A 15820-nucleotide genomic window follows, 5' to 3' on the forward strand; every position below is an offset into this window, starting at 1 on the left:
TAAGGAAGCCTGACTTATGCCTGTCAAACATACATTGTATATCTGCTTAACCATTGAAGTAAAAATGACGCATTCTATACAGAAACTGAAATATAACAGTGTACACTGAAATTTACAGAATGTTATGAGCCAATATGACCTCAATCAAATAATTTTCAAAAAAGAATGCATTAAACATCATCCCAAAGTATAAGAATGCACTTTTCGAAGATAAGAATGCATACTTCCTTTCCTAGGACGCCAATATCAGTGTTCCTGAAGATAAGTTTCATTCTTGGACATCAGAGTCATGTTGACCTGCTAATCTGTAACTAAATATCTCTTTGAAACTTTGATGAATATGTATCCTGCGTGTTTGATGTATGTTCTTTGTTCTAAGAAGGTATAAAACTGCAGGAAACCGTGCTTCTCTGGAACACTTTCTTTGTTTGTGGAGACTGCCTTCCCTGGCTAGTGTTCTGCTTGACTTAAGTAAATTTCACCTTATCTCTCTAGATGCTAGATAAATAGACTTATTTTGTGAAATTTTAAAGTAGCATAAAGCCCCTCCTTTATAAACTTCACCACTCACATAACTACTATAGAGAATAAAACACTCATACATATATCATATCATTTAAATCTCACAAGAAAGTTTTGAAACTTGAGTATTCTAGTTCTTCACTTTGTAGGTGAGGAGTCTGCCATAGAAAGAATTTCAGTTGTTTGCTTACACTGGGTTACACAGAGAGCACAACAATCAGGCTCAGATCTTGGAGCCTTTTCACTCACCAGACTACCTCCCCATTTTGGTTCAGGGTTTATCTTTGTAGAATATAGCGGGGAAAGATGATTTCTGGAGTTTACAGTATTGTGTTTCTGTGAGTTTATTCTTTTCAGTCAGTATATCTGAAGTCAAGGGGCATATTTTAAACTGTTTGGCACTCCTCTAGGCCGTTCAGACAATCGGACAGTTAGCAAATGCACAGTCCAGACTTGTTGATGTGAATTGATGTGACCCACGAGTAGCTAATGAAGTAAAGACATTAACTGAGCCCACGGTTCTCCTGTACGTACCAGGTGAAGCATTTTACATCCTATGACTCTTCTCACACAAACCTGCAAACATTCCTCTTACCGCCATCCGTTTACTTCCTTACACTTTGGTTACCTTAATTGACTTTAAAGTCAATGAATTGTGAACCAGATTAGGACATAAGGATGATATGTTTTGTAAACAACAAAAATACAAACTAAATCCTTCCTGGCATTACTTTCCAGGGCAGAGTTGAAATAAACAACCTTGTATTATTCAGTGCTATTTATTTCCTACCAAATAAGCAAGGACGGGTTTATTTATATATTAATTAGATTAAAGGCTATATATAGCTTGAAACATTCCTGGAGGGGAAACAAGAAGGAGGTAAGAGTTATAAATTCTGAGAATTCATTATTACACAAATGATCAGACTTAAATAGGTCACAGAATCTTTCTCTCTGCGTCTGGGTAGACTGAGCCTAAAATGGTACAGGCTGATGGGGTGTGAGGTCTTATAGTTTAAAGTGTTTCTGAGGGAAGAGATACTACATTTTGCCTTGAAGTACCTGCTCCAATTCTTCATGCTTTGAATGGCTGGGGTAAGCCCTTAGCCCTTCTTCCTGGGTTCTGCAGTAGAAATGGGCAACATAGTGATGAATTACTCTGATCATAAGAACATTAGGTTTCTAACTCTTCCTTTGTTACATAATGTAAGACTGCAGTCTGAAGGGAAAGGTGACGGAGGAGGGATGTGGGACCCAGCCCAGCCATTCCCCTGAGCTGCAGGCTTCCATCATTCTTGGCTTTAGATAAGAGCCACCCTATACTTCCAGACCTTCCCCCTAACTTGGTCTCAGGCCGGAGTTGCAGCTGATTCACAGTTCCCATCCCCAAAGTCACCCAAACCCTTACGAGCCCATCCCCACTGCAACCTCCCTTCTGATACTGAGATCCAATTCGAACCCATTTCCTTGTCTCTGAGTTCCCAGGAGTCAGTGCCTGTTGTACACCCAACCACCAACCACATCCAATCCCATTGCCTCTCAAGCACTCACCCACAGTCCTGCAGCCAGTCCTCAATCTTGCTGACTGGATTCCCTAGAAAAGGCAGACATCAGAACACTGAGAACTGAAGGAAATCAGACTCCGCCTGCAACTCACCCCATGCCGTCAGTTTATCCTTATGGAAGCCACGTCATGAATCCTTTTTTCCTCCATAAAACTTTTCTTTAAGATATAGAGGAAAATAACAATGTATAAAAATAGTGGATATTTCTTCTCTCTCTTGACTCCCTGCCCCCTTCCTCCCAGGACCTGGAAAATGCCCAGGATGTCAGGCCCGTTGCTTTCTTTTCCCCAAGGTTTGGGAACAAGGGTAAATCTTTCTACTCAAAAAATAAAAAAAAAAAAAAAAAAAAAAAAGAAGAAGAAGAAGGAAAAAACAAAAAGAAAAAAGGCACAATATTGTGTGTGCTTTTTGTTTTCTATGAAATAAGTAAGAATTGGTTTATTAATATAAAATTAGTTTTTTTAACCCTTGTGTCTATAGTCTCATCTGAGTCTCAGAGAAGCTCTGAGAGGCTTGTAGAAAAGTGACTACTATTATTTCAGGTATTTCTTCTTCAATTACACAAATATGCCTTAGAGAGGTGAGTGACTTGCCAAAGGTCACACAGCTTGTTAGTGACCAAGTTGTGGCCAGGGTCCAGGCTTCCAGATTGAGTGTAACCTTGTTACACAGACAAAATAGAAACACCCCAAAGCACTCACAGAGAACCCTGGCCTTGGTCCTTACAGACAGCTTCTCAGGATGATGCAAAAATTTCCTCTTTCTTTTTCCTAATCTTACGCCTGTCTGTTTCTCACATAATTCATATCTTGCATTACTTTACTCTTCTTCATTTAAACTCATTTAAACCAGTCAAAATGAGCCTCCTTGAAGGCCTAGTCTAACCAAGGGACCCACTGCCCACCCTGCAGACCTGTGCCTGCTGCCACCCGTTCCTCACCACAGACAACGTGGAAGTCTGTTTAATGCCTAACTACCTCTTACCTTCCTGGAAAACATCATCCAGGCTGGAAGGCTCAGGATCTGGGACATCCTGCAGGGCAGCTGCAGCCTCCTCTTCCAGGATCTGGGTCTGCCAGTGACGGCTCTGACGGAGCCAGGCCCGCCGTTTCTCCCAGGATGTGGGGCTCAGCACAGAGCCCTCCATGGCCCTGGTTCAGACTTCAGGGCCTCCTGCCACACTGATGCTGTCCTGAGTGTTGAAATACAGTGATACTCTCTCATCCTGTGTTCAGAAACCACCACGCCCAGGGTAGCCCCCCTCTGCAAAAAGGAGCATGACTCTTCTGCCCATTCAGGAGAAGGGAGGAGATGTCTAGCCTTTCTTCCATCTTCCAGAAAAAGGAATGCTCTGAAAAATCTAAACACCAGGGCATGTCTTTCAAATCAGTAAGTCTGGAAACTTCAAACATCATATGATTTAAGGGACATTGAGACAGCTCTTCTGACTTAAAGAATTTTCACTTCTCATGATAGCCAAAACGCTGTATTAGAAAACATTTCTCTTTATTCCTGAAAGATTTTGTCTTTCAGAATCTTCCATTGAAATTAAAATACCTTTAAATTCACAATTTATAAAATTTACTTTATTTGATCCTTATAAAGACATCTGAAGAAGTCTCAGATCTCAAAGGTTAAACAGATTTTTTAAGGTCCCACAACCAGGACATCACTCCAGCTACAGTCATTCTGGGTTTGTTTTGTTTTGTTTCCTCTTTTAGAAATTAAGAGTCCACATCAGACTTCTCTTGGAAAAAAAAAAATCCCACATTAAAAACAAGGAGACATCGCCTTAAGCCATTAGCAGCCACCACCTTCAGAATCATCATTCTCTGATTTGTCAACTTGGGTTTCTCCATAGCCATGAGTTAATTCCCCTGTTCATCAATGCATTTATATTGCATTTACCACTGCCTAATCCACACCTACGTATTCTTCCAAAAGATACATTCAGATGAGAGAAAAAAGAGGGGAAGAATAACCGGAGGTGTAGGACTAGGTAAATAAACTCTGATCAAGGCTTTTTAGACTCTTAAATTTTTCCTAGAGGCAGTCATCCTCTTTTTATCACTTCACAACAGCTCTGGCTGAAGGACAAGTTATCCCTGCTACCCGTCTTTGTGATTTCCCTATGTCACAAGCTTAATTCAATCATTTAATTTCCCCTAAGAGGCACAGGAAGTAGACAGAGAGCCAAGTGCCCGGGGTTAACAAACTCTCCTAGTGCCAACTGCTGTCTCTCCTTGGAGAAAAAGATGTCTTAGGCTGGACCTGAAGTGAAAGAATTTAGATCAGACAGCAGTAATTATGTATTGTTTTTCTTTGGATATGTTCTGTCTGTAGCAAGTAGAGGCATCCAAAACGAGTTTATTGCCCTAGGAATACACTTTATGTTCAGGATGTTCTTTTCAAAAATAGCTATTTTAGTACCTAAATTGTTGAATACCTGACTAATGATTTTGTTTTTAAGCGTTTGAAGAACAGAAGTCACGGGAAACTGGCACTCTTCTTACTTTTTTTCCTTTTATTTTCTCTTCCTCCAACAGTCAAAAGCGTAGCTATGAAGATGAAGCTGTTTATGGCAGCTCCAGGGGACAGAGGGATAAGACAGTGAAGAGCAATGGTCCCACTTCTACTCGTTCACTGTAGAGGGTGTGAGTGTGGCCGGTGGGGACGAGACGGGAGGGCAGAGCCTAAGTTAATGAATGCACACTAGCCTCAAGTCTTTTTAAGCTCTATTTGGACAACCTATTGAATAGGTAGGTGTCAGCACAGAGAAGAAAATGTCAAAGGCTGATTTGCCTGTTGTCTTTAATTCCCCGAGCAAATGGAACTCACTTACATCACAAGGACTCTTCAACTCACAAGAAGTTTTTGATGATTAGGGGAATTTAAAAGGAAGGCAGAAAGGCAGGAGGGCAGGAAGGAAGGAAGGAAGGGAGGAAGGAAGTAAGGAAAGGTTATCTGACTCCCACACTTTACTCTGCCACCTGCTAATGACATAACCTTGGAAAATTCAATCATTTTCTCTGGTCTCAGTTTCTTAATGAGAACATTATAGTCCTAAAAATTGATGCTTTAAGTCCTACGAGCTTCCGGATGTGCCGTTGTACAGCTGAACCCCCAGCGCACCTAGCACAGTGCCTGAATCTCACTAATAGAGATGGTAGATGGAGGTCTCTACTTGGGTTTCAACATCCTCTGTGATATGAATCTAGTCTACATTCCTCCAACATCTTTGAAAATATATCCCGCAGCTATAGGTTAATTTCCCCTCTGTACCCTGAAAATGCTTCTCTCCTTTTTAACCCTAGGCTTTTCTCATATTCCTTCCCCCTCCCTCTTCCTATCCCTCAGCCTTTGGCATACTCTACCTGCAAAGCCCAGCTCTCAACCCACTTTCTCCATGAAGCCAGGCCTGGCTTCTACAGCCTACAATAGTCACTGCCACTGAGTTCCTTCTCTGCTTGATTTTCTTCTTTGTTGTTCTTATCATTAACATATTTTATCTTTTATTTGTCAATCTAATTTATTGTTTACTCTCCTGATTGGAATATAAACTCCATGAGGACGGAGATTTTTGTCTGAGTTGTTCATTGCTGTGTCCTTAACACCTAAAACAGAACCAAACACATTGTAGTTGCTTAATAAATTCTTATTCTCTAAATGAATGCTTAGTAGTTGACTATTCCCCATAGGAACCCAGGGCCTTACAGAGTCATCACAGACACATATAGGGAGATCAGCTTCAAAACCATAGCAATAAGCTTATAACTATGTGTTTACTAAGCATGTAAAAATGTTTTGGGTTGGAAGTTGGAGAAAAGAGATGAATTTGAGGGTTATCCTATGACTTGTTTCTACTCTGAGTTCCTATAATTGTGAACAGAAGTTGTATTTTCTTAACTATTCCTATTTGCTGTTCTGTCCGATACACAAAAGTTTTCCTTAATGCAAATGCATAAAGGAAAATGCCTATGGAAACAGAATCCTCAATGCTTGAAAGTTCAAAAGAAAGGCTTACCAATAAATGGTTATTATAGTTGTCACAACAAATAGGCTAGACAAGTTAAGGGTTCTACTTCCCACTGAGAATGACAGCCATTTTCTGAGCGATTTGGGTGAGAATGGAACAATTTCTTCACTTGAAAAAGCAACAATGGTCTCCATGATGGTCTGAAATAAAACGTGCAGGATATATCTAAGCTAATCTCAACTGTGGCAAACTGGACTTGGGACTAGGGAATTGAATCAGTTAATTTTCCCAAATCTCTGTCACACTGGGCTATAGCGACCTGTTCACGGGGTATTATGTGGGAACACTATAAGCACAGCAATATTATGAGGCAGGGAGAAATAGAATTGTCTGGTTATTGGCAGGAGGGGGAAGCTGTGCTGCTGGGAGATAAGAAACTGGGTATTCTTTGTGGAAATCTGGAGGAAGTGGCAAATGACTATCACAGAAGAACATCAGCAATGAGAGTGTTAGAAAGAGTTGAAGGAGGGGTGCACGCTACTGTCAAGATGGCATCTTTGAAGGCCTTGGGGCCCCTTGTAATACAGAGAAGGGCATGGAGATATTTCCTCCAAACAAATCGTTCAAAAGCTTATGTGTACAATGGAGTTTGGTGCAGTACAAACAGCAATGACGAAGAATCAGGCGACTTGAGATTTCTTCCAACTTTGTCCAATGAATTGACTTCTGGCAAGTCAATTAGGGTTTCTATTTGGGCATCAGTGTCATCCTCTAGAAAATGAATTGGTAGGACTCAACGTTGTAAAAGTTTGCCTCCAATACCAATGTTTATAAATTTATTCTAGTTGAGTTTGAAATATTTGTAGGAATTATACCTGTAAAAAATGCGTTTATGTAGGTTTCCCCATAAGAAATAGGAAATGGTCCAGTGGCTTCAGGAATGACTTCCTATTTAGCAAATTCCCTTTCAAATTAACACTGACATATGTGGTTTCCAGACTTCCTGCTTTCACTCACCCAGGGAAGTTGTGAGCCTGAATGAGGGAGGCTGAGAAGGACCCAAAGGAGAGTGATTCCGTCAGGCGTTGCTTGCTGACCCCTAGTGCTTCTTGAACTTTTCTCCCTCTTTGCTTTAGCTTACACAATTTCATCCACCTTTCTCTCTACCCGAACAAATTCTATCTACACTTTTAAGGCCTACTCAAGTCATCACCTTTCTCTTACCCACCTCTAGCCACTAGCACACATCCCTGTATCATATTCAATAAGAGATAAGTGGCTACCTTTCTCAATGTTATCCACTACTTCTTGTAACGTGTTCCCTAAATCCCATCTCAGGACAAGCACAGTACCTTCCAATAGAAGGGGCTCAGCAAATGCTGCACCTGCAGATGAGCAAGAACCACATTGATGCTGAGAAGTTATCTTCACCTAGTATATGCCATAGGACAGGTGTTCCTGACTTTCCACGTGGTCTCAAATCCTAACATATATATTTTGTACACCTTGCAGTGAAGAAGAAAAGCCTTGGGACACAGTCATGCGAATCCTTTGTTGATATAACCAAGGGGTCACACAAGTCTGACTGAATTTACAAGCCTTAAACTGTCAAATTCTTCTGTCTCTGAAAAAATATTTTACAGAGTTTTCCATTCTAAGTTCTTGTTCCTTCTGGAATATGACTACTATCTTTCTTGATGCTAGCTTGTACTGTAATATTGTATTTAATCTATCTTCTAAGAGGATGGAAGCCTAAAGCCTGCTGAAATATTTTCTCTGATGTTCCTACTAACCACTCCCCTCCCCTAAAAAGCAACAAAAAACCCACACTGGTTCTACTGCTCCTTGCTGAATCACCTCAAGCCTGATTTTTCCCCCCTGCTATCATTTCCATCACTTTGCCCTTTCCTCTTTCCTACATTTCTCTACAAGTTCATTCCCCAAATATTTCTCCACAATCTGTCAAGTGTCTGGAATCTACTACAACTAAGTAGGAGAGAATTTGCTTTGTTCTGGGGACGTTATAATTAAAAGCAGAAATTGTAGCAGACAAGATTGAAATTGACAAGAGAAATCACCTCTAATGGTTTAAGATTAGGGAATTATTTAAGAGGTTTGAAATGAACATCTTAAAGCAAAAGTCATTAGTAGCAGTAACTTCAGTAGCGGAGAAAACCTCTGTGGGTATGTTATTATTACTATGCTGAGAACATCACGTGCTTCCCGTTTCTGTCTTCCGTGTGGTCAGAGATTCGCTATACGTTAACATGTGCAAGTCAAAGCAATAGGTGCTCATAACAGCTGACATGTGCAGACTACCTATGTTTACCCATAAAACCTTCTCACAAACCACTTCACTTAATCCTAAAATCACCTGTGACCTGATTATTGTTATCTGAGCTCGGAGAGAGATGTGACCTGTTCAAGGTCATGTCTTTAGGATCTTACTGCTGAGATTTAAACTTGGGTTAGTCTGACTCTAGTTGTGTAGTCTTTCCACTAACAATAGAATAAGAAAATAACCTAAGATCACCATCCAACTGTCAGCAGTAAATGTAATTTGGAATAAAGGAAAGGAGAAACTATCTCAGTAAATTCTCCATTCCACATGTAAACTCTCCATTTTATAGTCATAGAAGAGGCCTCTATACTAAACCAAAAGTAATTTAGACTTGGCTTTGTGACAATCTCAGTGAAGGAAGTGTTGCTTTGTTTGGTTATTATCATCGCTTTCCTTCTTGACTCCACTCAGATGGTTACAAAGCAGTTTTGCCTTCCTCAGGCTAAAAGAGTAAGTTAGGGGCTGGCCCCGTGGCCGAGTGGTTAAGTTCGCGCGCTCCGCTGCAGGCGGCCCATTGTTTCGTTGGTTCGAATCCTGGGCGCGGACATGACACTGCTCTTCAAACCACGCTGAGGCGGCGTCCCACATACCACAACTAGAAGGACCCACAACGAAGAATACACAACTATGTACTGGGGGGACTTTGGGGAGAAAAAGGAAAAAATAAAATCTTAAAAAAAAAAAATAAAAATAAAAGAGTAAGTTAGTGGTAAGGGCCCAACCAGGTTCCAGTTGAGAGGAGACAGTCTGCTGGAATTTCATGTTACTTTCAGATTGCTGTGGCATTCTGAACATTCACCATTGTTGACAGAGCAGCACAGACCAACCAGAGTTGACACCAGTCACAGCCATGTGGCTGGGTCCTACAAGTGCATGGTTGGTGTGGCACTGTTTTTGTTGTCAGTCTGGGGAATCTTGTGGGAAAGGCTTGGATAGCTGGGTTGTCGTGAGCACTCAGAGAGCTTGGAGCAATGGATATTTATCATAATTTGGTAATTTTACCATAATTAGGTGTGGACATATTTTAATATTTTAACAACCAGTGTGGGCCTACCAATTTGTACCTGTCAAATATCAGCTCCGCTTACAGATATCTCACTATGGAGATATTTTTAAGGGGCCCAGTAAGGATGGTCAACACTTGAGAAGAAAAACTGTAGAAAGAGCCTGGGCCTTGGAATTGAGAAAGCCTTGTTTGGAATCCCAGTTCTTTCTACTTACTGTAAGTGTGTCCTTGGTAAAGGTACTTATCCCCTTTAGCCCTAGGTTTCTTCATGTGTAGGGCAGATAACATATCAAACTTGTTGGGTTATTGGGGGTTAAAATCAGATAATGTATATTAAGTCCTTGATATATAAAGGAGGTGCTTAATAAATGACAGCTATTATTATTATTAATCTTCCCTCAGTCTAAACCATTCACTAAAGTTGGAACATTTTTAGGAATAAGGGAAGAAGGAAGAAAAGGAGCGAGCAGGTGTGTGTGTAAAATCCAGATGATGAAGGAAGGATGTTGCTGTTAAGCAGAGATGAAAAATAAGCAATAAATAGGTCCTTCGCTCTGGCCTAATGCCCAAAGGGATCAGAGAGATACCTAATCCTGGTCACTCATTTTGCAGTTGAGGAACCTGAAAGGGAGAGAGACAGATAGAAGCTTATGTGAAGTCACATAGAACGTTATGGTTATAAACGAGACTCAGACTCACAGGTCCCGAGCCCAGGTGTGTGCTTTCTTCCTCATATCACAGCCTTCCTTCCCAACCCTTGGTTTCCAAGATTCAGCCCCACATTTTTCCTTAGCTCTCTAGGCCTCTTCCCAGGGACATATATCAGACAGACCTCCCCTCGTTTCTGTCCGTATTGCACTACACCCCAAGCGGTGCCTGTGAATTGGGACTGAGAGTGAGAACAAGCGTGGGAGGAGAGAAAAAGGAAATGGAGTTTCCATGATGGGGCCCATAAGACCTTCTGCATCTTATCCGCAGTCACAGCCGAGACACACATCACCACTGTTGCCAAGGGCTATGGGGAATCCCAGGACAGCCAACAGTCTCTGTTTATAGAGGACAAACTCCACTTCAGACCAGGTTGACTGGCCCCCATTCTACATACCCCAACCTGCAACATGCGCTCACATTCCTTCATAGGTAGGAAATATCTTCCTAATTGCTAACCCTCTTCCATGTTATTGCAGTTTGGAAGCGCATCAGAACAAAAATCACCCTGAGTATAGCGTTTGAGCATTACGAGACGTCTGTGGTGTAAGGGAGCAGTTCCATCTATTGGAGGGAAAAAGGAGGCTGTTATCTGATAAATAATACTAAGAAAAATGTCAATTCATCAATATAACACTTTTTCCCTCCCTTTTCACCCCCTCTCTCCCACAAACAAGTTTAGCTGAACAAATACTGAAAGAAGACCACCTAAGACCCCTTTTTTCTCCTTCCCTCTATTCCTTACTTCCACCTCCACCATGTGGATGAGTTTTATGGAAGGTTTGTAAACTGCTACAGGAAACATTCAAGCCGGACATTGGGAAAACGGTAATCCTGTGCTCTCAGTGTTGGGAGACACTAGTTTTTTTCATGTGGTTGGCCAAAAAAAACACCAAAAATAAGGAACATCAGCTGGTTCGGACTGGTTTACAGATAGTTCAGTCTAGAGACAGGGCAGAAGATAAGCAGATTTCTCCATCATCCAGTTAGTTCCGTGAATTCATATCTTCAGTTCTTCATCCTATTTCCTTGGTAATGAAGCTCTTTCCCTCATGTACTCATTTGCATTCGTCCTCCTTTTCTTTCACAATAGCTACACTCTCTCTTCTTCTCCTCAAAATCTGTTTTTAAGCTTTCCTGCATCTGGCCTGGGTGTGGGAAGAGCGCAGAGCAGAGTGGGTACTGGAATGCCCACTTCTGTCTTGTCCTTTAGGTGGGAACAGAGCAGTTGGCAGTTATCAAGTGGAAATAAATGTCTGGTCCTTCTCCCTTACTGTAGCCCAGAGTGAACTTTGAGAGTCATGATCTGAGCTGGGACCACACTTCCTTTCCGTTCTCTATTAGAACACAAATCATAAACCTTGAATTGAAAATGACTGTCTTGGGTCTCTATGGCCACCACGTAATGCTTAATCACACGATTCCACCTAACTTTCAGAAGACCAAAGGAATCATGAGAAAGTGTTCTTAGTATGGTTGTAAAGAATTTCTAAACCCCTGGGGTGTCCATGAATAAGAAATCATTTCTTAGATCTCTTTCTGTCCCCCCTGCTATTTCTCCAGCTTGTTATCCCTGATAATATTCCCAGTAGAGATAATAGTAAACCTGGCTTATCCTCTTCCTAATAATGCTTCATGTTATAGAAGAACCACACCAGATCTTTAGTTCTAATCACTCAAGACCAATAACTGTTAAGTCTGAAGCTTGGACATACAAGTTGAAAACCTCTAACCTCCAACCTCCTATCCTCAGCACTGCCATATACTGTCTACAATGTCCCCTTGTCTCTCTACTCAGCGCCATTTATGGTAGACAGTCACCAGTACTTCCCTGGGCATCTCTTCCAAACCCTTGTGTCTTATCCTATCACTTCTGTGGGGGCTCTTTTATCTTTTCCTTGTTCTGTACCGGGGACCCACTTCTTCTCCACACACTGGTGAGTTCAATAGCAAGCAGGGTCACGGGAAAACCCCAGTGCAGAGGATCTTTCCACTCCTCTACCCTTCCAGAAACTCATGTAGATGGTGACATGCTCAGCCTCACTACCACTAAGACAAGGGATGTTGGAGAAGCAAAGACCACCACTCCTCAGGATTATGTCATCAAGTAGTCAACATATCCATCTATCCATCTCTGAGATGTACAGACTGAAAACCAACCCTGACAGTGGTTATCTATCCTGAGCCTTCCAGTTAGTTTGGCCTGGCATTGTCCAGCTGTGTAAATTCTCCCTGATATCTAATCCAAATATATCTTGCTGTCGCTTAACTCCTCAACAAATTTCTTCTACACCTTCTGAAGGAAACAGTCATATGCGCAAAAAGCAAAATTGATTTAAGCTGGGTATTCCCAACAGTCAAAGTTATGGAGGCTAGAACGGGCCCTGCAAAGAAGCTAAGAAACTTTTCTCCTGGAGAACGTTTCAAAGTTAGAATCAGATAGAAATTTCAGCAAAAATGAGTACAGCAAGACACGGAGAGGAACTTCTCAGATGAGAAAGGTGAAAAATTCCTAAGAATTAATTCAAGCCATCAAAGAAACCCATGTTTTATGATCCTACAAAGAGTACCCCTCTGGTAATGGGAAGGAAAAGAAAGTAGAAGGACTTCCTTGTTCCGAAAGGCACAACGATGAATTTTTTAAGGTGGAATTCAGAGACGTGGGAGATTTCCTCCCGACTCTTCCCTTTTCCTCGCAGCCTGATCCGTCTCTGACCTGTTTCCTCCTATCTGCCAGCACCAACCTAAATCACTATAGTCTGTAAATGGAGGTGGAAATGGTACTCACCTGTCTGCTGGTAGAGAGCTGAGTTTGAGGCAAAGCGGTTACCAAAGCTGGACCAAGCCCTTCCCAGGGAGCGGGATTGAGGTGGGGACAGGGAGAAAGTATCATATTGCATACTGCACCTTTCTCTCTGTCCTCATTAAACTGCTGTTGCCAGCTTGAAAGGGGAAGCGGAAATGAGAAAACACACACACACACACACACACACACGCACACACACATATGCGCAGTCCCCGCCTCCTACCCCAGCCACATCCTTTGCTTTAGCTCAGGAGACTGACTGAAGAACAAAGTATCTGAAGTCACCGAGCTCAGCACTAGGGAGCACTTCCTGTCTGAGTGCTGCCTTGGCCTTTCCAAAACAATGGGAGGCCTTTTCCTCTTAGGGAAAGGTGCAGCCCATCTCATGATGTGTGGATAGGAAAGTCTTCCTCCCATAGAACAGAATCCCACTGCTGCAAATGAAGCTTTCAGTCCCTAGGAGGGAAGGTGTCTAAGGATGGGAAAGCTCTCTCCCAAAAATTATCTCACACTGATCTCAGAGAGCGTTCTTACAGCTTTGGCACACACTTGAGAGGGCTCTAAGCCAAAACGAGTCTGTTTCCGTAACTCTTTCACACTCTGGTAAATTCCCCAGAAGCTTGTTTTCAAATCCTGCATAGTATCGTAAGCAACTTTCTTTCTGTGTTGATTTCTTAGACCTTTGTTTTTAAGTTCAAACCACTACGAGGTTTTCCTCTTTTTTTAAAAAAATAAATGATGGCTCTCCCAAGGAATTTTTAAAGTTGGACTTTTAAAAATCTGTCACACACTGGAGATGTCTTCAATTTACTGGCTTTCAGTTCCAAGAAGCCTAAACTCTACAGGTTTTCCCCAGTCCTCACTCAGCCCTGAGTAGCATCCAGCACTGCTGACCATCCCTCTCCTTGCTTCTCCATTATCTCCTAATACTTCTTCTTTGTTTGATGTGGCACCTTTCCAGCTGTCTCCCATCCCTCTCCCCTGATCCTATGGTTTCCTTCCCTGCATCACTTATTTACAAATATTTATCTCAATATTTATTGTACAAGGCACACCTCTAATGTGCTAACCATGACTGATTTTCACATGTTCATTTTCTCCCCCTAATTTTTGGCTATAAATACAGTTGGATTTCTTTTTACCATGTTCCCGAATTCCATTTCTAATTGCCAATAGGATAACTTCATTAGACGTCGACAGTATAGCTATCCTATGGTGGAAAGAAGCCTAAGGAAAATACCTGCTCAGCAAATCAAGTTCACTAAACATTATTTTCTCCAAGGATCATATGAGTAAAATAATAATTCTCTCTGTCTCTTTCTCTCTCTACTACACACACACATACACAGGTATGAAAATGTCTAACATATTTTCCAGTACATAGTTAGTGCTAAATATTTGTTTTTTTTTTTAAAGATTTTTTATTTTTTCCTTTTTCTCCCCAATGCCCCCCGGTACATAGTTGTGTATTCTTCGTTGTGGGTTCTTCTAGTTGTGGCATGTGGGACGCTGCCTCAGCGTGGTCTGATGAGCAGTGCCATGTCCGCGCCCAGGATTCGAACTAACGAAACACTGGGCCACCTGCAGCGGAGCGCGCGAACTTAACCACTCGGCCACGGGGCCAGCCCCTAAATATTTGTTTTTTTGAGAATTATCTCAAAGTCAACAAATAAAAAACTAAACCTAGCACTCTATTGGTCTCTTTATCACTATTCTCTTTCGCACAAATTAACTACGAAAACTAAAATAGTGGAACTCTTGAAATTCTTTTTAACCCTAAGTTTCTGAAACTCAATATTTTCCTTAACAGTTATTTTCTGTGTGTTGGGGATAGGAGAAGCAACACCCCTATAGGGAGTGTGCAAATCTGTGAGGGCATTTTAATTTTCAGAGTGACAGGAAGCTGCTCCTGTATGTGGTGCCTGAGGATCAGAGATGCAGAATGTCTTCGGAAGCACAGGACTGTTGAGCATAAGGAACGATGGTCCTGGCTGAAACGCCAACACTTTAATCGACACTGGTAGTTTCACGGTCAGGAGAGTAGGCTCCGGAGTCAGACTCTGTGCCAGGAGGTTCTGCAGTCCTGGACACATTAATTAACATCTCCAGGCCTCAACTTCCTTGTCTGCAAAATGGGGATAATCCATCTAAAGGAGGGGTCACAAAGCTACAGGATGGAGGAATGTAGAGTTGTTAGTCCAGGGCCCAACTCATGGCAAATACTCAACAAATTGCAGGTATCTTTAAGGCTCTTTAACATAACACTTTCAATTTTTTCCAGCAGGCTCTATGTCTGTATCCATCCAAAGGACTCCACTCATTAGAGAAGCTATTTTATAAGGAAATTTCCAGAGTTTTTTTAATAAAAAAAGAATATTGCTATTTTGATTTATTTTTTTAAAAAAGAAATGTTTTCTTTATGAGCAGTTGTTGAAAGACAAGGATGAAGGCCATAGCATTCCCAGGAGAAGGAAGTCCAGGGTATTCTTCTGTGCTTGTCTTGCTCCTCAGTTGTAGAGCGTTTCCCTCTCTCCTCTCTCTCCCTCTCTCGCATCTACCCTCCTCCATCCTTTGACAACATTAAGTGCCTCTATATGTTTTACACTGTAAAGTTCTCTGATCCCATGTGCCACATGCATCCTGAAAACTTAACCAATTTCCCTTTTTGTGCTAGATGCAGTTCAGGATTTCAGACAGTTTTTAGGAGAAATTGCTCAGTTTCTCCTTTGGTTAAAAATAAAAACTCTTGGGGCTGGCCCCATGGCCAAGTGGTTAAGTTTGTGTGCTCCGCTGCAGGCGGCCCAGTGTTTCGCTGGTTCGAATCCTGGGCGTGGACCTGGCACTGCTCATCAAACCACGCTGAGGTAGCGTCCCACATGCCACAACTAGAAGGACC

General features: G+C 41.8%; 1 protein-coding gene across 1 annotated transcript in view; it reads right to left on the minus strand.

Annotated features, from left to right (window-relative positions):
• The window catches only part of TESPA1 (thymocyte expressed, positive selection associated 1), a 34885-nt gene extending 21704 nt beyond the window's left edge, over nt 1–13181 (minus strand). Inside the window, exons 1-3 of the mRNA XM_008528709.2 lie at nt 12907–13181; nt 3072–3279; nt 2074–2116 (exon numbers count right to left, since the gene is read on the minus strand). Of these exons, the coding sequence (XP_008526931.2) occupies nt 2074–2116; nt 3072–3234 (206 nt within the window). The 5' untranslated portion in view covers nt 3235–3279; nt 12907–13181. The remainder of the gene's footprint in view (nt 1–2073; nt 2117–3071; nt 3280–12906) is intronic.
• Between the last annotated feature and the right edge of the window lie 2639 nt (nt 13182–15820).

The sequence above is a fragment of the Equus przewalskii genome, chromosome 5, assembly GCF_037783145.1.
Source record: "Equus przewalskii isolate Varuska chromosome 5, EquPr2, whole genome shotgun sequence".
Taxonomy (NCBI): domain Eukaryota; kingdom Metazoa; phylum Chordata; class Mammalia; order Perissodactyla; family Equidae; genus Equus; species Equus przewalskii.